The following is a 24,244-nucleotide window of genomic DNA, read 5'->3' as shown; positions in this document are numbered from 1 at the left end:
TTCCTATTTAACATTACCACATTCTGCATTATGTAAGTCATTTCAGACACGATTTAACCAGACCCCTTTCAAGCCACGCCCAATTTTTCACCACTTTATGCACCACATTTTTTCTTTATCACTGTCTAGGGCCCACATTTGATCTTGCACTCAGGTCCACTAATTTCATGATACGCCCCTAGTCACAGGAGTGTAGACAACACGTGTACTGCTGTGATTCCCAGAAGTAGGGCCAAAAGATCTCTGAATTATAAGCAAACCTTTTTTTTTTTTAATTTTGGATAGAATAAGGGAGGATTATAACTCCTCATATTGTGCCACATTATGGAAATTTCCCTTCATTTCCTGTCCCATATTCAAACAACAAGTGAGAGAAAATCCCTGCAAATTTAGGGGACCCCCAGGTAACCAGACATAGTGTCCCCATTGGAAGATTTCCCTAGTAACGGAAAATTTTGGGTTGTCCCCACATAAGTGTATCTGGGGACAACCCAAAATTCCCCTTTACTTTCACTTTCAATGATAATGGTAAGGAGATGGTGAATATCCTTAATGGGGGGCAGAGACAGCAATAAAAACTGGAAGGAATTCTATTCCCTCCCCACGCAATCCAAAATTAAAAAAAAGTTTTGCCTTTAGTTATACTTTAGGGCCACTATAGAAACACAGTCCAGATGCGTTCTGGATGTATTTCCGCATGCACGTTTTTGATGAATTCTGATGATCTTTTGATGTGTTTTTTCCCTTCTTTTTAATTTAAATAAGGATATGTGCATTACAGTGCATTTTTGGTGCATTCAGACGCATTTTACCACGTTCCAGTGCAGTTCTGTGCAGAAAAATGCAGCATGTTCTACTTTTTTTTCCTGCAATCAGAACGCACTGGAACTGCAAGCACTGATGTGAACAAGACATTGACAACCATCTAGCCTACTTTCTGCGCATTTTGGATGCAAGAAAAAAGCAACTGAAACACATGTAGTGTGAACTGGCCCTTAACCCCTTTGCGCCGGCCGCACACAAATGTGCGGCCTCCCGGCGTCTGGGCCTAGACGCCGAGCGGCCGCACATTTGCGTCCATGTAACTAAATACATATGTGCTGAGAGCGCGTGCCCTGCGCGCTCCCAGCACACATGTGTGGTACTCACGGAAAGGTCCCGGTCCGCTCTTTCGAACGGGACCTTTCCCGATCATGTGACCGCCGTGACGCGTCATCACGGCGGTCACATGATTCCTAAACCATGCCCCAACCGCCCCGCCTCCCGGCGTCTGAATCTCTTAAAGGGCCAGGGAGGCATCGGCGGGACGGGGTTAAGGTATGATAACGTTTGTGTTGCATAAGGGGTGACATCTGTATCCAACAAAGAAATCTGCAGGATTATTCAAGTGTGTAGCTTAATGATATGTTTGTGGAAAAACACGTTCTGTGGTGCTCAGCTTCTATAGCCATTTAACGTCACACAAGGACATTTGAAGGCAAGAAATAACCTTTGTGTACAGTACGCTTTGTCTAAATGATCAGCTTTAAAATGCCCTTAGGAGAAGGAGGGGCCACAAACAAGGTGGGCGCCCTAACGGCCAATTGAAATAACCCATTACGACAAGCCCCTATCTGGCTCCAGCCAACGTACAAATGTAGGTCACCTTGGTTCCCAAAATCAAAAGTTTAAGCAAAATCCATACATAGCATGACAGCGAGCCTATGAATAGATAGGACATATGTGCGTTCAGTAAGTAAGAAAAAACGACGTCTTTTTTAGTCCAAATAATAAAGAAAAGACATATTTGCCAGGCTCCAGTATGGCCCTTATAGATTCAATTTCACGCCCATTCCTTTTTGGATGACGTTTGCAGCACGTGACAAGCCTAGGACTCTGCTTGCGAACGGCTTGTTGTGAGCGCAGGTGTTTTGCAGATTGGGTAGTAGCGCGGTGACTTGGTGCCGGGCGTCATGGCTGGGGTTTTGGCTCGCAAAGCGGTTGACTATGTGAAGAGCAAGGAGTTCCGAGACTACCTCATGAGGTGACGTAGGGGCTGGGATGTGTACGCTGTGTTCTATACTTAGCAGTGGGGCATAAGGGAAGGACAGAGTAGTGTCCGTATTATAGGGGTATGTCAGTGACAGAGGGCAGCTGTCCCGTCAACTAAGGGGACTGCTTCATAGCATTGGGATAATGTGAATACTGTCATTGCCATACAATACATTGCGCTTGTACGACTGGACACATCCTTCTATACAAGCTCTGTCCCTAGTCATCAGTGCAATAATTTATTATTATTATTATACAGTATTTATAAAGCGCCAATAGTTCGCTCAGCGCTGTAACTTACAGATACATTTTTAGATTGTGCTTTTTTAAATAGGAGAAATGGTTTTAAAGTATCAGCGCTATAGTAAGAGCTTGTTCACACTTGACTTTATTTATAACTCTTGCCAAATGCCCCTATAGCGTTTGACAATCGTTAGGCGTTTGTGAAGCGTTTTTAACACTCCCAGAACACCCTATGCGTGATTTTGAGGTGGTTGATAGGCGTTTGCCAAGCATTAAAACCGCACCACAAACTCCTAAATTGAAGTTTAAATGGTATTTAACGCTTCACAAATGCATCGCAACTGCACCGCAAGCGCCGGCCAAGTGTTTTGCGGAGTGGCACCATAGACTTGAATGGGAGACTTCAACTCCTCCTGACTGGACCAAAGGTGTCAGTTTTGCCACGACGCTAAGGCTTCCCTGTGAACAGCACTGTGTGCTGCCATGTGCAGAATTTTCAGAGGCGTTTGAGAATCCTTAAAAACTCTTCCCAAAAGGCTGTCTGACGCCTGCTGACAAAGCTAGTGTGAACGTAGCCTAAGGCTTCTAAATTCTGACATTCCTTGAACCCTTTTCAGTTTAGTTTCAATTCTCCATTCACACCTATGCAAATATGGTGCAAGCTTGTTTAGGTATGTGGTGTTTAAGGCAAACCCATTCCTTTCAATGGGCTGTTATATGTGCAAAAATTTAAAAAAAGAGTGTGCATTTTTTAAAAATTGCAACACATCGAAAAGTTACTATGTGTTGAGGTGCAATTTAGTGCTTATAGAGTGCTGATATGAATAATTGCACATCACTGCACTTGCTGGAACATAGTTTGTTTCATGTGCTGTGGAAAAGCATGTGATGGCACATAAAGTGTGAAGGCTGCCTTATAGTGGTCTTGCATGGAACACATTTATATACATTCAGATTTTTGCTACTTTTTCTGTCCAAGCAGAAATAGAATCAGCATAGGTATGCTTAAATTGGTTAGTTTTGCTTAACCACTTGACCTCTGGAATTTTAACCCCTTCATGACCAGGTAATTTTTTTGATATTCAGCTCTACGTTACTTTAACTGGCAATTGCACGGCCATGCAACACTGTACCCAAATTAAATGTATAATTTTTTTTCACACAAACAGAGCTTTCTTTTGGTGGCATTGGATCACCAATGGGTTTTTATTTTTTTTTATTATATAAACAAAAAAGACTGAAAACTTAAAAAAAAAAAACAATATTTTCTACTTTCTGTTATAAGACATGTCCAAATAAAATTGTTTCATAAATGTAGACCAAAATGTATTTTGCTACATGTCTTTCTTAAAAAAAAAAAAAAAAAAATATCCCCCAGTAAGTGTATATTAATTTGATTGTGTTAAAGTTTACAAACTACAAATATATGCTGACATTTACTCAGCTATGATGCTATTCTGGTAATTTCAGTGATCAGTAATTTAGATAGTGGGGCTGTGATAGTGTGGCAGACAATCTGGCACTAACAGACGCTTGCATGGAGGTACACTGACATCAATAGTGACACTAATCCAGTGATTCCATATAATACTGTACTAATGACATTAGCTGGGCAGGGGTTAACATCAAGGGGCAATCAAAGGGTGTAATGTGTAATTTGTGCTGCTTTTACTAAGTGATCTGTCTGTTTTTTCTCCTTGCTTTGCAGGGAGGAGAAACTGCCAAATCGCTGCTTTGCATTTGTTATTGGATACGGCCAATCAGCAGCCCTTAGCCATAAATTACTGGCTGATACCTTCTGACAAAATCTCAGTGTGTCCAACCACAGCGCAGGTCAGCAGGGAGTGCGTGCCTCAAACTTGGAAGCAAGCTTACAACGTTTATTTACGTTGCTAAGCCTATAGATTGCGCCTGACAACCGTAAATCTACTTTGACCGGGCGGCAACTGGTTAAGTCACTGACACAGTATGTGCCTTTTCGATAATTCACACACAATATCTCAGTGCAAAGACTGAGTGCCCGTGATTTATAAAGCCATGAGATTGCTGTTGTAATATGTAATGTTCACTGCATTATACAACGGCAATCACATGGGTTTATAAACTACAGGCACCCTTCAAGTCTTTGTTGCTTCTTGTTTTTTGGGCCTAATTTGGGTTCAGTTGGCCACAGTGATTCAGCACCTTGGTTCTTTTTTTGTGTCTTTTTTGATAGGTCCAACCATATTATCTGATTCTGAAAAGAATCGTTTGATCAGATTGTTGTGTGTATAGCCCCCATTAGATTTATTGCTGAATTTAGTAACAAATATTTAGTCAATATAAAAGGGAGTAGAGGAATAAAAAAAACAAAATCCTCATCCAAATCCATGTATAGCATAGTAAGGCCACCTTGGAACAGAAAGTATTCACGTCTCATTGCATTACACATCCCAAATATAAGTGGATTATTCCTTATATCAGGACAGTGGGTGGAGCCATGTAAATCTTTGCTTTATTCTCCATCAGCCTGATGTACATCCAGAACAGCTGGTGTATGCTAAAAATACAGCCTGATATTTTAAAGCCATGTATTCCAAATTGTATACAGTTGCTTCAGGTTTTTGATCTGTGCACAGATGTTATTTACATAGCACAATAGCTTAAGCTAAAATGTACAAACAAGTGAATAAGTTAAGAGGAATAAAGCATTGCCTCTTTCCTTTGGCCTGTGCAGATGGCTTCCTGAAATGTTTTAATCCAAAAGTGCTAGTCTAAAGGTAAAGAACATGTGCTATGCTCCCCTAAATCCAATATAAAAGTGGTCTAAAACTTAAAAAAAAAAAAAAAAATGCCCAAAACATTGTTTTCCATGTAATGAATTCAGTGGATTTGTAGTTCCTTATTAACATTTTTTTTTCTATTTCATTTACCTGCGATGATCTGTTTTGTGTATGGCTATCAATAAACAGTACGGTAAGAACATTTCAGAATGTTTTATTACAATTCGTATCTTTAATTTTTGTTGATTTTCCAAGTTTTAATGTTTTTGAGTTTGTATTTTATTTGTACATAAGATTATTTATTGTACCTCTAAGGGCTCGTTCACACTTGACTGTTTTACTAACTCTTGCCAAACACCCCTATAGCGTTTGGCAAGCGTTGGTCCGGCGTTTGCGGAGCTTTTTTAACGCTCCGCTAACACCACATGCGCGGTTCAGCGGTGGTTTCTAGGCATTTGCCGAGCGTTAACGCCCTACAAACGCCTATAATAAAGTTTGAATGGTGTTACCGCTCCGCAAATGCCCCACAACCGCACCGGAGCGGCACCATAGACTAAAATAGGAGGCTTCAACGCCTCCTGACTCGACCAGAGGCGTTTGTTTTGCCGCGACGCTAACGCTCCCGTTAGAACAGCACCATGTGCTGCAATGTGCAGAATTGTCCAAGGCATTTGGGAAGCGGTAAAAACCTTTCTGCCGCCTGCACCCAACGCTAGTGTGAACGTAGCCTAACACATAAGGTTATTATTATTATTATTATTATTATTATTATTATTACATCGAGTTTATATAGCGCCAAAGGGTTTGCTCAGCGCTGTACAATAGAGGGGTGGACAATACATGAAACATTACAGCAACTACAAACCGCACACGGGGGGTTATAGGGCCCTACTCTTTCGAGCTTACAATCTAGGAGGGAGGGGGTAGTGGTACAGGAGGAAGTGGCTGTGGGGGATGGAGTGGTAGGAGGAATGAAGGAGAGCAGCAGTTAGGTGAGGGTGGGGTAGGCTTCCCTGAAGAGGTGGGTTTTCAGGGAGCGCCTGAAGGTGAGGAGGGAAGGTGACAGTCTGATGGATTGGGGATTTTCTTATTTTGAGAACCTGAAAGCATTTCTGTTGTGATATGTGCAGGTATGCCTGCTGTTTAGGAGTGCTGTTTTTAAGATTTACACACTGAAGTTCAGAAACAATTGAGTACTGTCCGTGATACTTTTTTTATTTGCACTAACATAGTGCAAATAAAAAAAAGTATCACGGACAGTACTCAATTGTTTCTGTCACAAATGCACTAATACGGCTACAATCAACTCACACACTGAAGTTCAGTAACTCTAGTTAATAAACACTTAGATTAAAAGGTTACAAGATGGTGTTTCCAGTAATCGCATACTGTGTAAAGAATAGCGAGCCCCAAACCAAGTGTATTGAAGCCAATTAATTTATTAATTATAATGTCCAAAGAACACAAGATTTGGGTACTTGGTATTCCCCAGTATCTCTTAAGAATGTCGGTTTCTGCGCCCACTGTAATGTGGAAGCCAGAAGAAAGGTATAGTGACTTCACTCCCTACAGTATGAAAGTCAGTGGAAATGTACATCCTTTCTATCTTTCAGATAAGTGTAATGTCAAGTAACCCAAATTTAGTGAGAAGTTTTAGCACAATAGACATTGCTGTTTCTTGGTATTCCTTCAGGATCTTGCAGGGAGGATCATGGTAACATGACCCTCACCTAGGCACTGTAGGTAGAAGTGGGGGGAAAGGGTAAGAAAATTAACAAAATCTCCACTTTTAAACTTTTATTGGATGTGGAGAAAAAAAAATACTTTTTTTTTTCTGACCTCTGGCAATAAAGCCTGTTTCCCTCAAAGTTATGTGGATATTTCAAAAGGACTTGGACTTTTCTCCAATAACACTAGAAAGCTCTGATCACTATCTGTCTATATAGTGATGTTCGATTCCTATAGCCTAATGCCCAGGACATGCACTCCACCTGATTGCTTCTACATGATGCTAGCCCCCCCCATGAGGCCTCCACTTGCCTATCTGTGGGCTCGGGACTGGCTCACCGCCATCGGCTAGAGGGGAGGGAGGAGAGGGAACACGTCCGCTCCCCTCCCCTCCCCTTCTTGTCCTCACCCGGACTTGACATTATGATGTCACTTCCAGGTCCCTGTTGAGAGATTCCTGGTAGTGCAGTGCATTTCATTCAGTGGAGCACAGTGGAGACATGCAGGGTTTTTTAGACCCTGGATGCCTCAATAAAGAGAACATTGTCCCCTATGTGATAAAAGAAAAAAACAAAAGTGTTCTTTTTTCCCCCTTCGTCTTTCAGGACAGCACCTTGAGAGGCCTTGTCTCCTCCCCACTTGAGGAAACACCTCCACCCTAAACAAAAAGCCTATCACTCCCCTCCGACCTCAGTTCTGGTGTTTCCTCCAGTGGGGAGACATCTTGAGGAAGCCTCTCAGGTGCTGTCAGAGGACAGCAGGACCGGAGCCTTAGAGTGGGTCCTAGGAGGACTCAGTGCAGTGGGGAGTGAAGGCCGGATAGCCGGCTGCGATCCTCCCTAGGAGTGCTGCAGGGGCAGAAGTAGTGAACCCTGGGTAACAGGGTAGGACACTAACCTGCCGGCCGCCCCCGGCCCCCCTCCGGTTAGTTGCGGGAGCCGGGGCGGCCTCGGTGGGATCTGGAGAGGATCGGGGAGGAGTCCCGCTCCTTCCCATGCTGGCTGACAGAGGAGCACGCCGGGCCGGATGTCGGGCTCCTTCCGGGGTCACGGCTTCTGCTTCCGGCCGCGACCCTATACACCGGGGCCGACGGCAATGGCGGTGCATCGCGGGACAGAGCCTGGGAGACAGGCATACTGGAGAGTTTAGCCATTCCCCAAGCTGTACCCCCCCCAACTAGTAGCCCCGTCAACTAGTCGGAGCAGGGAACTCCCTGAGGCAGGGGAAGAGGAAACCTCTCTGGATTCCCAGTCCAAGGAGGACTCAGCAGGGGAGGGCCCCTCGGAAGATCCCAGTGGTCCCTCCAGGTACAAATTATCCCTGGAAGAAGTGGATGACTTATTAGGGGCAATCTATGTTGGACATCAAGGAAGATGTAAAACCTCTATCTTTACATGATCAAATGTACCAGGATATGGAGGAACAGAAGCGTAGCGTATTCCCCGTACACGAGGTTTTAGTTGACACCATAAGGAAGGAATGGCAGGATCCAGAGAGGAAGCCCTTCTTTTCCAAATCACTTAAACGGAGATTTCCGTTTAGTGAGGACCCATTAGCCTTATGGAACAAGAATCCTAAATTGGACGCAGCCTTTTCCCGGACTGCTAGGAAAATGGATCTGGCCTTTGAGGATATGGGTGTTTTGCCAGACCTGTTGGATAGGAGAGCTGAATTCCTCCTTAAAAAGGCGTGGGATTCAACCCTGCCAAATTTAAAACCAGCCATGGCCACTACTGTAGTAGCCAGAAACATGGAGTACTTGCTGACACAGTTACAAGCTCACATAATGGCCATTTCCCCTAAAGACAAAATCCTTGAATTATTTGAGACGTTGTTGCAGGGAGTGGGGTACATCGTGGACTCATCCGCAGAGTCGGTAAGATTGGGGGCTAGGTCAGCGGCTCTAACCAACTCAGTCCGTAGGGCCCTGTGGCTCAAGACATGTCAGGGGGGACATCATGTCTAAAATAAAATTATGTGGCATCCCCTTTTTAGGAGATCTCCTGTTTGGGCCGGGAGTAGAGTCAGTGTTAGACCGTACGGCGGATAGGAAAAAGTACTTCCTCCTGAAGCGAAAGTTACAGGATCTAGGGGATAGGAGATTTCATCCCCCAAAGAGACAGAGCCCTAGGGCTTAAGGACAGAGGAGGACTTGGGGGCAGAGAGGGAGGGACGATATTCCGTCCTGAACAGCCCCAGAAACCACGGTGACTCGGTTCCCTCGGTGGGAGGAAGATTGGCAGCCTTCCTTCCACAGTGGGAAGCGGAGGTCTCCAGCCCTTTTTATATTTGCCATCATAAGAAAGGGTTACCAACTGGAATTCTCGAGACCACCGCTGAAAAGATTATTAAGGAGTCTGCCCAGATGTCCTCAGAGGGCCACAGCCTTGCTAGCCTCGCATCGGGATTTGGAGGCACAGAAAGTGGTGGTAAGAGTTCCCGAAGCAGAAGTGGGAAAGGGTTTCTATTCCCAAGTGTTTGTGGTTCAGAAACCATCGGGGGCCTACAGATTAATTTTAAATCTGAGACCCCTAAACGAGTCCATACGTTACAAAAGATTCCGGATGGACTCGATCTTTACGATCAGAGCCCTCCTTCCACCAGGGGCATTTCTGGCCTCCATCGACTTAAAGGATGCCTATCTGCACGTGCCTATCGCAGAGGCATTCCAGTGATTCCTCAGGTTGGCAGTTCAGAGCACAGCAGGGACACACCATCTGCAGTTCCGGGCCTTGCCATTTGGACTCTCCTCCTCACCAAGAATTTTCACCAAGGTTCTGTCCAAAGCATTAGTTCCTATTCGGCTGAAGGGAATTGCAGTAGTGGCCTATCTGGACAACCTGCTTCTATTTGCGGGTTTGGCAGTTCAACTTGTGCGGGACGTGGCAGTGGTGAGGAGACGCTTGGAGAGTCTGGGATGGCTGCTGAACTTGGACAAATCTTGCCTAGTTCCTTCCCAAAGAATGACCTATTTAGGGTACATTCTGGATTCCACAGGGCAGAAGACCATGCTAACCACAGAAAAGCTTGCCAAGTTAGACGGGGGGATCAGGCTGTTTCTGGGAAGCCGCGACGTAACCGTGAGGCAGGCTATGTCGGTGTTAGGACTGTTAACTTCATCCATCCCGGCAGTACAGTGGGCAGGGCTGCATCTTCGTCCCATTCAACTTCTCATTCTGAGAGTCTGGGACAGGCAGGTGCGGTCCTTAGATACCCAAATTCATTGCAGTGCTTCTGTCTTGGGCAAGAAAGAAATCTTGCCTCCTTATCAGCCATCCACCTAAAAGGGGAATTGAATCGGGTAGCCGATTTCCTGAGCAGAAGACAACTGAGAGAGTCGGAATGGGCCCTAAATGGAGAGGTGTAAAAGGCCATTGAAAGAAGTGAGGATCCCCAGACATAGACCTCTTCGCGTCAGGGCGGAACAAAAAGGTCCCGAGATTCTTTTCCTTAAACCGGTGGGACGGGGTGCGGGCAGTGGATGCGTTGGGACAGAGGTGGGATTTTCCTCTGTGCTACGCCTTCCCTCCGGTCTCCTTACTGTCAGTGGTGTTAAGGAAGTTTAGGGCGGAGAGAACTTCTCTCATCCTGATTGTTCCGTATTGGCCCCGGAGGGCATGGTTCGCAACATTGAGGGCTCTAGCCACGCGGCCACCCTGGGTGTTACATCCGCGGAAGGATGTACTGTCACAGGGCCCGGTCCTATGTCCCAGGGTGGAGAGACTGAAACTGACGGCTTGGTTTCTGAGCAGCAACTCCTGTTAGCAAAGGGCTCTCAGCTAGGCTGGTGGCTACGCTCCTGGCTAGCAAGAAAACAGAAACCCAAGCCATTTACAGGAAGGTTTGGAGTCTATTTAGAGAATGGTGCTACAGGGCCTCAGTGGATACCCATAGCCTAGTGTCAGTACTGGAATTCCTGCAGGCAGGGGTCGATAAAGGGCTTGCGATCAGCACACTCAAGAGCCAAATTTTGGCCCTTAGTGTGTTTCTGGAAACCCCTTTAGCTAAGGAGGGATTGGTAATCAGGTTCTTTAGAGCTCTGACAAGACAGAGATCTCCCGGGAGTAGGCCATTCCCAATGTGGGATTTGACAAAAGTACTCAAGGTATTGATGGAGCCTCCGTTTGAGCCCCTGGGGTCCTGCTTGCTAAGGGAACTCACGCTTAAAACAGTTTTTTTGGTGGCGGTCACCACAGCAAGGAGGGTGTGTGAACTGGAAGCCCTGTCAGTCAGGACACCTTACTTGCAAATTTTTCCGGATAGGGTGGTGTTCAGAACGGACCCATCCTTTGTTCCGAAGGTGGCCCAAAAATTTCAGAGGGAACAGGATATAGTTTTTTTTTTTTTCCTAACCCGGTAGGGGAAAGTCGGGAGAAATTTCATTTGTTAGACGTAAGAAGGTGTGTTCTACTTTACCTAGAGAGGACTAAAGAATTTCGAAGCACAGAGTCATTTTTTTTATTTCTTTTGTGGGGGCGAGAAAAGGGGAAAAAAAGCCTCCAGGCACACAGTAATTAGATGGTTAAAGCTAGCAATTGAACAGACATACCAAACCGAAGGTCTAGAGGTCCTGGAGGAAATTAGGGCTCATTCCACACGGGCCATGGCGGCAACTCAAGCTGAACTGGCAGGAGCCTCCCCTGAACAGATTTGTAGGGCAGCAACTTGGTCCAGTTACAGGACGTTTGTAAGGCATTACAGACTTGACCTGGTCTCGGTGCAGGAGCAGGCCTTTGGACATAAGGTCCTGCAAGCAGTCAGCCTGCCCGAGGGGTAAGTACTCACTTATCCTCTCAAGGTGCTGTCCTGAAAGACAAAGGGGGAAAAATAAAGTTACACTTACGGTAACGCCTTTTCCAGTAGTCTTTCAGGACAGCACCGGTTACCCACCCTTTGTTGCAGAACTGTATATGATATGTCTTCTAGTTGTCCTGTTGTCTCATATTATGTCTCTCCAGGTGACCGGAGGTATGTTTCCAAGAACTGAGGTTGGAGGGGAGTGATAGGCTTTTTGTTTAGGGTGGAGGTGTTTCCTCAAGTGGGGAGGAGCCAAGGTCTCTCAAGGTGCTGTCCTGAAAGACTACTGGAAATGGCGTTACCGTAAGTGTAACTTGATTTTTTTTTTTTTTTTTTTATTGTAAAACATGAAAGTTATACTTAAGCAGATACTATCCCCCCCCTCCCCCCACCCAAAAAAAATTTGTGGACCCCCACATATATGCATGTACAAACGTAAAAGCACACGCTGGGGCGCCTACGCATGAAATTGTCAATTGTGATACATATGTCACATATCGCAGCGCATGGCAGAATGAGAGTAATAAGTCTAGCACCAGACCTCCACGCTAAACTGATGACCTATAAGGAGCTTTAAAAGTGTAGACCTATAGAAAATATAGGGAACTGAAGTTTGGTGCCATTTCACAAGCGTGCACAAATTTTAAGGTTGGATATCTATTTACTTGGTGCAACATCATCTTTTATATTTTACAAAAAAAAAAATGTTAACAATATTAAATGTTTTAGTCGCCATAAATCCCCTTTTGTTTTTAAAAATCCCAGACATTCTTAATATCACCTCCAATTTAAATATGAACTCTGATTTAAATACAGTATTGTTTTATTATGTTCTTTTATCGGGACAAGTAGATTGGGGCACCAATTTACTCCCTGGACAAGTAGTTTATTCAAAAACTTTCACACTCGGGTATCCTGATCTTCCTTTTTTTTTTTTTTTTTGTTCGTGACCAATATTTTTTACTTTTACTACTGGTTTGGTACTTGGTTTTTTACACTATATGCAGTACATCAACCATTCTGATTGTGCATTCAGGAGCTCTTGGCTAGAGGAAGCAGAAAAGGGTCCTTTTTTTTTTTTTTTTTTTTTTTTCCCAAGCCTTTCCAGTGTGTATATAGATTGCCCTTTTATGGAATTCTGTAGAAAATCCCCGTATGTGTTGCCTCTCAAAATGTTACCTTTGCTACCTAGAAAGTCTAGTTTTATGTTAAGTTTATTTCAGACAAATTACTTATCTGCATGGTGTATAACTTTTGTCATATTGAAAGATCAATATATTTGCAAAAGGCTTGTGCAGATGTTTTAAAGCTGGTCTGTGCAAAATGTCTTCATGTGTTTTAGAAAAGCAAAATTTTTCTGCTACAGCAAGGGCTAAGTCACACCACACCACTGTGTTACAATTCAGCTGCTGATGTGTGGTCCAGAAAAGATCACTCCAGTGCCAATGTGCTGGGATTTTTTGCTGTTCACTTTTTTTTTGTTTTTTTAAAGCTATTTTTATTGAAATGTCAAACAGATTTCATTAAGTTCAATTGCCCACCACACGGTGAGAGATGGTGGATTGTCTTGCAGTGCTCAGTGCTGAAAGTCCCGTAAGCAGTACTTTTTATTTATTTTTTATTTTTTTGCATTGAATGAACCAGGCACTGAGTAGACCAGGCATTTTAACTTGTCTTGCAGTGGGGATGCACTGCAAAAGCCACCCAACACAGTCCCACTGCACCTGGTGTGAATGGGCCCTAACAGTTGCGACTGTAGCTGTATCACTATTAAAATTGGCTGTAGCTGTAAAAGTAATATAGTACTGATAGATTTTATAACTCCTTACAGCACTTCTGGGGACCTGTGGCTAACTGGGGACTCCCAATTGCAGCTATCAATGATATGAAGAAGTCGCCAGAAATCATTAGTGGCCGTATGACATTCGGTAAGATTTATATATTAGATTGGTTCATAGAAGAAGAAAATAATTCCATGAATTCCATCACTTTAACTTCAGGTGCTGCTGTATTGCTTATTACACATTTTATAGATGATAGAAGTGCTTTATTGTAAAGTAGCATACTAGGCTGCAGATTGAACCCTGCTCCACTCCTCTTAAAATTGGGAGGAAAAACAATGTGGTGGCATCTCTAAGAGTCTCTGCTGCTATTGGTTACATAAGGGGTTAAAATTGTGAATTGCACTTTGGCTATTGGCTAGGATGCATAGTATTGTGTTCCTTGGAAAAATAGGCTTTTGCAAAGTTGAATTCCACATATAATCTATAAATGGATGTACTGCCTTGCTTTCTTTCTTTACCAAAACCTCCCCATTTTCTTACCAAAATTTTTTTTTTATGGTCATTAAGTACAGCATTATGGCAATATCTTTGGCAAAATTCGCCATCCTGAATACACTATGAAGTATTGGTAAAGTGTAAATTGAAAGGAGGGACAGGGTTGCCACATATGGAATTGTATTCTATGGCTACAATCAATTGGTTTTTCCATTCTAAAATCAAACCATGGTTCTCCATAGAACAACACATGTTTGACCTACCTCTGATCTTCCTTCCATGAGTGTACAGCCAACATCGTCCACTAAGAAGTCACTCCCATATTTAACCCACATCTTTTTTGAAGCCCTAGGACGTGTTGGTGCGGAGATGAGGAATTTCCTCATCACCAGGCCCCTTGACACAGATACTGGGACCCAGGATTTCCAGTGAGGCTTTCCTCCCCTAGTTTTTTTGCTCCGACAAATAGGCTGCCCTCTCCAATATGACACGCGTACAATGCTAATGGACTTCTACCACTAGCTGAACTTACAGCAGGGGAGCTTATTAGCCTGGGCAACTGGCTGTTGTTTTGTAGTAAAACATTTTTTTGGCAACTCGCCAAACATGGTCTAAGCTCTAGAGATGCAACTCCTGTAGGGACTTTTTGTCTTCAGAACTAGTGCCCGCAAGCAATCTCTACTATTTCTGACATACTTCAATATGCCTTCTCTTACAATCTATTGTATACTGAGGAATGGGAGTGAGAGTTTTTTTTTTTTTTTTTTTTTTTTCTTTTCACAATACACTCTGTTTTTTTGTGATTGAGTAGCAGAACCATGTACTCCATACTCATTCACATGGGGGGAGCGGGATCTGGGGAACCCCTCGTTAAAGGGGGTTTCCAGATTCCGATAAGCCCGCTGCCTGCAGACGCTCACAACCATTAGCCAGGGCTGTGGGGAAGAGGCCTTTGTCCCCATCAACATGGGAACAAGGTGCCTTATTCAGGGCATGGGGCCCCCCTTTCTGACCTGCCGGGCTGCATGCTCGGATAAAGGTCTGCCATGGATTTTGGGGGGGACCCCCAAATCAATAAAAAAAAAAAAAAATATATATATATATATATATATATATATATATATATATATATACACACACACACAGTTGCAAGAAAAAGTATGTGAACCCCTTGGGATTAAGTGGAGTTCTGCATGAATTGGGCATAAAATGTGCTCTGAACGTCATCTAAGTCACAACAATAGAAGAACACAGTGTGCTGAACATAATACTACACAAACATTAGATGTTGCCATGGTTTAATTGCACATAACATGTACACATTCACAGTGCAAAGAGGAAAAAGTATGCGAGGCCCTAGCTTAATGACTTCTCCCAGAGCTAATTGGAGCCAGGAGTGAGCCAACCTTGACTCCAATCAGTGTGATGATATTGGATGTGTTGCTGACAGCTGTCCTGCCCTTAAACACACACCTGTTTTGGGTTTACTGGTTTCAAGAAGCACTGTCTGATGTGAACCATGCCTCGCAGAAAAGAGCTCTCAGAAGACCTACGATCAAGAATTGTTGACTTGCATGAAGCTGGAAAGGGTTACAAAAGTATCTCCAAAAGCCTTGATGTTTATGTGTCCACGGTAAGACAGACTGTCTACAAATGGAGAAAGTTTAGCACTGTTGCTACTCTCCCTAGGCGTGGTTGTCCTGTAAAAATGACTGCAAGAGCACAGCGCAGAATGCTGCATGAGGTAAAGAAGAATCCCAGAGTGTCAGCTAAAGACCTACAGAAATCTCTGGCACATGCTAACATTTTTGTTGACACATCTACAATAAGGAAAACATTAAACAAGAATGACGTACATGAGAGGACACCACAGAGGAAGCTATTGCTGTCCAAAAAGAATATTGCAGCACATTTGAAGTTTGCAAAAGAGCACCTGGATGTTCCACAGCACTACTGGCAAAATATACTGTGGACAGATGAAACCAAGATTGAGTTGTTTGGGAAGAACACACACTATGTGTGGAGAAAAAAAGGCACAGCACACCAACATCAATACCTCATCCCCACTGTAAATCATGGCGGAGGGAGCATCATGGTTTGGGGTTGCTTTGCTGCCTCAGGGCCTGGACGGATTGTTGTAATTGATGGGGAAAATGAATTCCAGAGTTTATGAAGACATTTTTGCAGGAAAACCTACGACCATCTGTCTGCCAACTGAAGCTCCGCAGAGGATGGGTGATGCAACAGAACAATGACCCAAAGCATACAAGTAATTCAACAAAACAATGGCTGCAACAGCACAGATTACGCCTTCTGGAGTGGCCCAGTCAGAGTCCTGACCTCAACCTGATTGAAATGCTGTGGCATGACCTTAAGAGAGCGATTCACACTAGACATTCCAAGAATATTGCTACACTGAAACAGTTTTGTGAAGAGGAGTGGTCCAAAATTACTCCAGATCGTTGTGCAGGTCTGATCTGCAACTACAGGAAACGTTTGGTTGAGGTTAATGCTGCCAAAGGAGGGTCAACCAGTTATTAAGTCCAAAGGTTCACATACTTTTTTCCTCCCTGCATTGTGAATGTGTACATGTTATGTGCAATTAAACCATGGCAACATCTAATGTTTGTGTAGTATTATGTTCAGCAGACTGTGTTCTTCTATTGTTGTGACTTAGATGACGTTCAGAGCACATTTTATGCCCAATTCATGCAAAACTCCACTTAATCCCAAGGGGTTCACATACTTTTTCTTGCAACTGTACATTCAGTACATTAAGTACATGCTGACAGCTTCAGATAAGTGTGGATTTGCCTGGGCATTCCAACATCCGGTGTCTGTTCCTCTGCTTTTGTGCCTGTTGCTTCTTCATTTGCTTTGCTTTGTATGAGTTCCAGGTGAATGTCCATGCCTCTGTGGATGCAGATTTCAGTCACAAAGCTCTTTCTCTGAGTTGGGTTCTTGACCCTTGGATTTTTTGATGAGCCCATTGACAAGGTCCTGTTTGCCTTGTTGTTGCCCAGCTTTCTGATTCATTGCTTGAGTATGTCCCTAGATCTGTGAGTATCCAGATTTTCCTGTAGTGTAAGATTAAGATAAATTGAATTTTTACTTGCCTGTAAATTCCATATCTTGAAGTACAGAACACAGGCCACCCTCATCTCTTCTCCTGTGATACTCTGTATTGCTTTAAAAAGAAAACCATAAAACTTAGGTCTCATAGAGTGGGGTGGGCTTATACAGGTACACCCAGGGGATGGGTGTGTCCCAAAGCTTTTCCAGTGTCCATTCACTTGAATATAGCAGCCTATAGCCTAGGGTCTTTGAATGGTCCAGTCTGTGCCCTTTACTTAGATACAGAATTCACAGGCAAGTTGATATTCCTTTTATTCGCACCCCATTGCTCAGGTCAGTGGAACCTTTTCATCACTTCTCACTGTTTCCAATGGCACATATCAAGGATGCCCGTTCTCCCCTCTTATTTTCATTATGCTAGACTGCAAGAAGGGCATTTAAACATTATAAAAATGAAGTTATACTATCATTGTTTGAAGTTACAAAGACTATAATAGAATATGAAAATAGTAAATCAAGGCTGCAAAAATTAACAAGCTGCAGGTTACCTGCAAAAGAGACAAACTCCCAAGAAGTCTGAACATGTAGGTTGTTTTCTTTGTATCCAGTCACCAACTCTAAATTGTAAAAACCTCTTTCAGCTCTGCGTATACAAAGGAAAATGGTGTCCATAGTGGGGATAGTATTGCTCAAAATTGATATGATCCAGAAACCTGCATACCTGTGGTCGAGAAGGACTTGAGTGTTCTGGTAGACCAGGGGTGGGCAAACTGCAGCTCTCCAGCTATTGTGGAACTACATTTCCCATGAGGCATTGCAACATTACAAAACTGACAGTTACAGATATGACTTGCAGAGGCATGATGGAACTTGTAGTCCTGCAACAGCTGGAGAGCCGCCGTTTGCCCACCCCTGTGGTAGACCATAGACTTAATAGCATGTGTAGCGCCCTCTGGTGTATATAGTTGGTAGTGTAAAGGCTTGTTAGAAGCCTGGGCGTGAGTCAGTGTGAGGTCAGACTGTAGGGCTCTACAGTTCAGGCCTCTGGTACCTCCCCCTGGTTCTAGAAGCTTGGAGATGTTTTAAAAAGTTAGTGGGTGGAGGCCAGAAGGTGCTGATCGGCATATTCATGCGAGTCTGACCAATCCCAGGCAGGAGGCCTGGCAGTGTGGCAGGCAAGCCAATAAATGAGAGAGCCTGGCCAGTAGGGAAGTCGGGTGGAAGATGGAGTGCTGAGGTGTGTTGCTGTGTAGCCCGGGAGGGGACCCTGGAGAAGGGGGTTTCTGCCTCCAGGCTGGAGGTTGGAATGATGGGAGAAGGAAGTTGACAGAGGAAGCTCCACTGACCTTCAGTCCACTGAGGGAGGACAGCCTGTTATCCTGCAAGGAAATCAGCCCAGCGCAAAGCCTGAAAGCAGTTTATCCAAAGCTACAGGACACAAAGACCATGTGAACAGCTCTACACCCCAGGGGCCTACAAGAGAGAGGGCTGCTAGGTGCTATACCCAACCAGTTCTTCCTGGGACTGGGCTACAAGTCTGTTCTAGTATCTTTCTCTGGGAAACACTTCAAAGACAGAGCCAGGTGGATGGGCAGTTTGTACCTGGGGTCTGAAGAGATTCGCTTGGAGGGGACTGAGCTATCAAGAGACTGATGCCATTTCAGAGGGAGTAGAAATTCCAGGATCCTTCATTTTTGTACAGAATTTAGTGAGTTTGACTTTGGATTATTGATTTCAAGTCAGGTTTGGCATCCCATATACCCCAGACCCTGTCCAAGTTGTTTACCCCTAAATAGAAAAAAAAAAAAAGCCCATGAACTGATTACTGACTCTGAATGAAAGTCAGAAAATGTGTGTTGCCTGACTGTGCAGGAAAATAGGGGGACCCAAAACCAGAAGCTCTCAAGGGGGTAGCGCTACACATCCAATGCCAAGCTGCAGTTTGTAAAGCAAGCAAAATACTTTCTCTTCATATGTAGAATTTTGCCCTTGTACAAATCATTAGTAAGACCTCCATCTAGAATATGCAGTTCAGTTTTGGACACCAGTTCACCCCCAAAGATTTTGGGGTACTGGAAAATGCAGAAAAGGGCAACCACAGTGTTAAGGGGCATGGAAGAGCTGAGCTATAGGGGAAGATCAGCAGAACTGAATTTATTCTCTTAAGAACAGGCCGTTAAGAAGGCGAGTTTAAGGGGGGCATTTGGTCCATATAGTGAACTTGGTGTAGAGTTGTTCACTTTCAGGTCATTAGAGGACAAAGAGGCACTCTTCAGGTCTGGAGGAAAAGAGTTTTAAGCTCCACATATGGAAAGTCTATTTCACTGTAAATGCCGTGAAAATGTGGAATTTGCTCCCTCAAACTGGCTCTGGCCAGCTCAGTAGTTGTTTTAAAAAGGAGCTGGATACTCTCCTAAATGAACAAAATCTAACTGGATGTTAACTTCTAAACAGATGATCTGCACCTCCGTTCATTGCTCATAAAATTTCCAATTTATTAACCAATTCCCAACTGCGATATAGCCAAAAGATGGCTACAGCGCAGTCAGCTAGTTCTGGGAAGGCGTCCATGGATGTCCTCCCAGAAACACACTGCCAGCGCGCCCCTTTGGACACCGCTGAGCACGTGTCTAAGTAAACGGCCAATCAGAGCCGCCTTTTACCATGTCACCAGTTGTGTCCAATCACAGCTAATCATAGTGTAAATAGAAAATGCCGGTTATCGGCAGTCCTTTCCTCACGCTGACAGCGCATGAGGAGAGCCGGTTAGCTGCATTTCTCGGGGGGAACATCTACACTGATGCCCACCAATGCAGCCTATGAGTGTCCATCAGTGCAGCCTTATTACCTCATATCATTGAAGGAGAAATCACTTTTACAAAACTTTATAACCGAAATTAAGAAAAACTTCTTTTTTTTTTTTTTTTTGTCAAACTTCTTGGTCTTTTTTGTTTTTTTTTTTTGTTTTTTTTTAACAAAAAAGAAAAACCCCAGTAGTGATTACATACCGCCAAAAGAAAGCTCTATATGTCAAAAAAAAAAAAGATAAAAAATTAGTTTGGGTGCATGACTGCACAATTGTCAGCTGAAAGCTGAAAATTGGCTTGAGCAGGAAGGGGGCAAAAGTGCCCGGCAGGCAAGTGGTTAATAAGCTCAAAGTGTACATGTCCAATACAACAAGTTGATGCGTTTCAGCCTAACCGGATTTAGTCATAACCAGCTGGAGGTTAACCATTATAGGTGTTGATCCAGGAATTATTCTGTTGCCTTCTGGGAATCGGAATGTATTTTTCCCCTTCTGGAACACTTTGGACAATGGTGTATAGGTTTTTTTTGCCTCCCTCTGTATCAACTTTGGATATAGGATTCTGTATATGTTGGATTTATCTATTTTTCTGTTGGTTGAACCAGATGGACTTGTCTTTTTGCAGCATAACTATATAACCCTTCCTACATAGAGTCTAGGCAGAGCCAGATATAATTGGACCAGCAATTTTTATGCCATCAACTTATAAAGTTGGGGCTTGTATGGATGAACTCCTACTATTAATTACTATTCCAATGGTTTCTCTCACAAATCTTATGTCTGAATTCCATAGATAGGGCTCCTTATCTAATTTTCAAATTAACTATCAAAATCTGAGGAGCTAAATATCTCTCTACCACCCAGGATGCTAACTTTGTCCTCAAATGGTCAACCTTGATCACAATCCACTCCACTCAACTGGCACTCAAGAATTTTCTCCTGGTTTAGCTCCTGGTTGCATACTAAAAAAAAAAGTTTAAAATTCTAATGAACTGAGAGTAAATCCTTTGTTTGCTTACTCAGTAAACCTTTATTAAGAAAAAAAAACTAACTAGGTCTTTTAGCAAAACCGTGCAAACCACTGTTTTTAAGTTGACCGAAGCATGACTGGCTAAAGTGTGTGTGCGCGTGTGTAACACTAGGCTTCAATGACCATTTGGATTAAGGGAAAATCTATTGGATCAGCAGCTAGAAGTAGTTAGTCACAATTAATTGCACGTGTCCTATGAAGATGTTTGAAACTATTTTGTTTTTGCTGCTTCTGCAGTTAATTAAGTTGTGGGAAAATACATTAGTCATCATGGAATGTGTCAAGGCTGATGTTGCATTGCTCATGAATAAGATGGAAGGTGTAAAAGTTTGGATAACCACCCAGCTCTGATTTTATAATCCAATCCAATGATGCTATTATCTGGCACATTTTTATCATTCTCATTACATTGCTGAAGGTATGAATTGTCAGATCACTGGTAATGTTATAACTGCATTATATGCTGGTAGCCAAAGTTGTTGAAGACCCAGTCCTGTTTTAGGGTTGTTCTTCTTTCATGCCCTTTTTGTGAACATGCTGTCCTTTGTCTAAAATGAAAGACTGTTCTTACTGTCCTTAAAGAAGTACAGCCAAAGCTGCTGTGGGTAACAGGAGTGCAGTTCGTCCTGCACTCCTGTGACCCATTTTCAGCTGACAGCAGGTTGAAGCCCTTTGTCAGCTGACATCACTCAGCCAGTCCAGGCTGGGGAAAGATCACAACTTTAAAGTCTGGATCCATCCCAGAGTTGGAGCAGCACCTGTCTCAGCGTCTTTACGATCTGCCCAGCGCTCCAGTGAGCGTGAGGGGGTAGAGAGCAGACAGCGGTGATTGCTCTTTGCTCATAGCGGCTATGAGAACTCACACTTAGAGCTGGCAATGGACCGATGCTGCATCCACTTGGGTAAGTATATTTTGGGGGGAAAAAAAACCCATACTTCCCTTTTTAAGGTTTAGGAAGACTGTTGACGTGCAATGTTCATGTTGGGCATCTGTTTAAAAGGTTGTTTAGCCTTCCCAATATACAAGTCTTCATATTGCTTAAGTACAAACTTTTGCTTATTAATGGCCTTGTAAAGACATATGGGAGGCGCATGCGCGGCCGGCTCCGTGGATGGACGCTCACTGATCAGAGCTCCGTCCGCCCGCCAGCCTGACACCGGCTCACTACGGCCCCAGGGAAATCCGAACGGCTCAAAAGAGCCATTAACCCCTCGCCATCCTGAACAGCTATGACCCGCAGGAGGAAAGCACCGGGTTACCCCGCCAAGATGACAAGCTTCTACCCGGCGCTCACTCCCTGCAGACAAGATGGCGCCTGCCCCCTGCAGAATGGCTCATCTGCCCAGCAACAGCAGTAAGGGGAGACTACAGACCACCAGGCTGAAAGGATCCCTCTATCCAGGAGACCCCGGTGAGTCCTCTCCCCCCCCCCCCCCCGTCTCCTACAACTAGCAGCCCAGCAAAATCCAGACCCAGGCTGGATATGGGATCTCCCCCTGACAGACAGCTGCCTTCTCTCTCTGCTTCTATACTTTCTGACGCTGCTCCATCTCTAATTGAATCCTATCCTGCTTCTGACCAACGTATCACGGAGATTTCTATGAAGAACATGCTCCTTTCCCTGCGACAAACGCTACAAATCGACCTGACGGCTTCACTATCCCAAATTTCCAATACAGTTCAAAACCAGGAAAAACGCATCCGCCATATTGAGAACAAATTAGGAGAAATGTGCACCACACATAACGATCTTATAGACGCACATACAGACCATTCAACGGACATCGAACAAATCAAGCTCAAACTGGCAGATCTAGATGATCGCTCCAGGCGGAACAACATCAAATTCCATGGGATACCAGAATCCATAGCCACAGACGCCATTGTCCCTTTCGTACAAAATTATATGAAAAATCTCATTCCCACCCTCACTGACATAGAATTGGCTATAGATCGAGCACATCGAATCCCCAAACCGACATTTTTACCTGCGACATTTCCCAGGGACATATTGGCACGCATACATTTTTACCACGTGAAGGAAAAAATGATTGCAGCCAGGAATCCGTCCTCCATCCCTTCAGCCCAAGCGAACATCAAATTGTTCGCAGACCTGTCTAAAGCCACACTAAACAACCGTAAGAAGCTCATCAGCATAACCAAAGCATTACGGAACCATAACATCGCATATCAATGGGGCTTCCCTACGAAACTCAAAGTCAAACACCATGGCAGACTTTTTACAATCAGTTCCCTAGAAGCAGGCATTGATTTATTGAAATCATGGAGCATTATCCCAACAGACCCACACCCACAACATCCAACCGGATGCAGCAGATGGAAACAGAACGGGCATAGCCCCCACTCAGACACATTTTTATCTCCATGCTCAATTCCCTGGGCACCAAACTTTTTTTCTCTTTAACACACAAGCTGGCAATCGGCCCTGATCGATCGAACAAACTGATTGCACAAGCTCATCTCAAGCATGAGCTCTTGGAAGAGTCATGCTTTCACACGCCTCCACTATACTCAGTAGCAGATACTGCTACACATGTCACTTGCGTTGTTGGCAAGTCTTTTTTACCCCTGTTCTTACCCCTGTTCATATTCCAAGCTACCATTCATCGTCCGCTAACATTATCCCCCACCACAACTCTCTCCGCACAGTTGAACACTCAATCCACAAAAGTATCAGTCTCAGCCTCACAGAACCTCACACTTATTGGTCCATTACCTCCACCACAGAGAAGTCCATTCCTCTTTAGAACATTTGAACTACCAAAGCTACGACATTCAAACCATCCACAATCAATAAAATAACTATATCTTCGCTAAATGTCCGAGGCCTCAACTCCCCCTTCAAAAGGTCCCTCCTTTCGAGAGAAGTCGGCACCATTCAACCTGACATTGTATTCCTACAGGAGACCCGCTTCGTCTCTTCTAAAATCACAAAATTCCACATCCCTCAGTTCTCCACATTATATATGGCGACGAATCCGGAAAAAAAGAACGGCGTAATTACAGCTATAAGAGACTCCCTGAAGTTTATAACTATTTCGGAAATAGCAGACCCACAAGGTCGCTATCATGTACTGATCTGCAATATCAACGATACTACATACACATTGGTGAACGTTTATGGCCCTAACACCAATCAAATTCAATTCTTCAACAAACTTATCTCCACCATAAATCGACACAGAAAAGGCAGACTACTCGTTGGCGGGAACTTTAACATCATCGGTAATCCTCTTCTGGACTCCTCATCCGACAACAAAAGATCTTCAAGACGGACCTTCAACCAATGTCTTAATTCCAACGATCTCCACGATATCTAGAGATGTCAACACAGTACAGAAAAGGACTATACCTACTTTTCCCCATCTCACCCATCCTACTCCAGGATTGACTTTTTCATCACTGATAAATGGATGCTGCAACACATCACCTCATCCAAGATTGGCACCATTACATGGTCAGACCATGCTC

General features: G+C 43.9%; 1 protein-coding gene across 1 annotated transcript in view; it reads left to right on the top strand.

Moving 5' to 3' along the window:
- The first annotated feature begins 1,839 nt into the window (after positions 1-1,839).
- MPC1 (mitochondrial pyruvate carrier 1) overlaps positions 1,840-24,244 on the top strand; it is a 64,737-nt gene continuing 42,332 nt past the window's right edge. The window contains exons 1-3 of the mRNA XM_089689999.1: positions 1,840-2,023; positions 2,744-2,747; positions 13,393-13,489. Coding sequence (XP_089546125.1) covers positions 1,953-2,023; positions 2,744-2,747; positions 13,393-13,489 — 172 coding nt within the window. The 5' untranslated portion in view covers positions 1,840-1,952. The remainder of the gene's footprint in view (positions 2,024-2,743; positions 2,748-13,392; positions 13,490-24,244) is intronic.

Source organism: Staurois parvus, unplaced genomic scaffold (assembly GCF_062004578.1).
Source record: "Staurois parvus isolate SC_StPar_1 unplaced genomic scaffold, SC_StPar_1.0 ptg000509l, whole genome shotgun sequence".
Taxonomy (NCBI): Eukaryota; Metazoa; Chordata; class Amphibia; order Anura; family Ranidae; genus Staurois; species Staurois parvus.
This window is presented reverse-complemented; position numbering and strand designations above follow the sequence as displayed.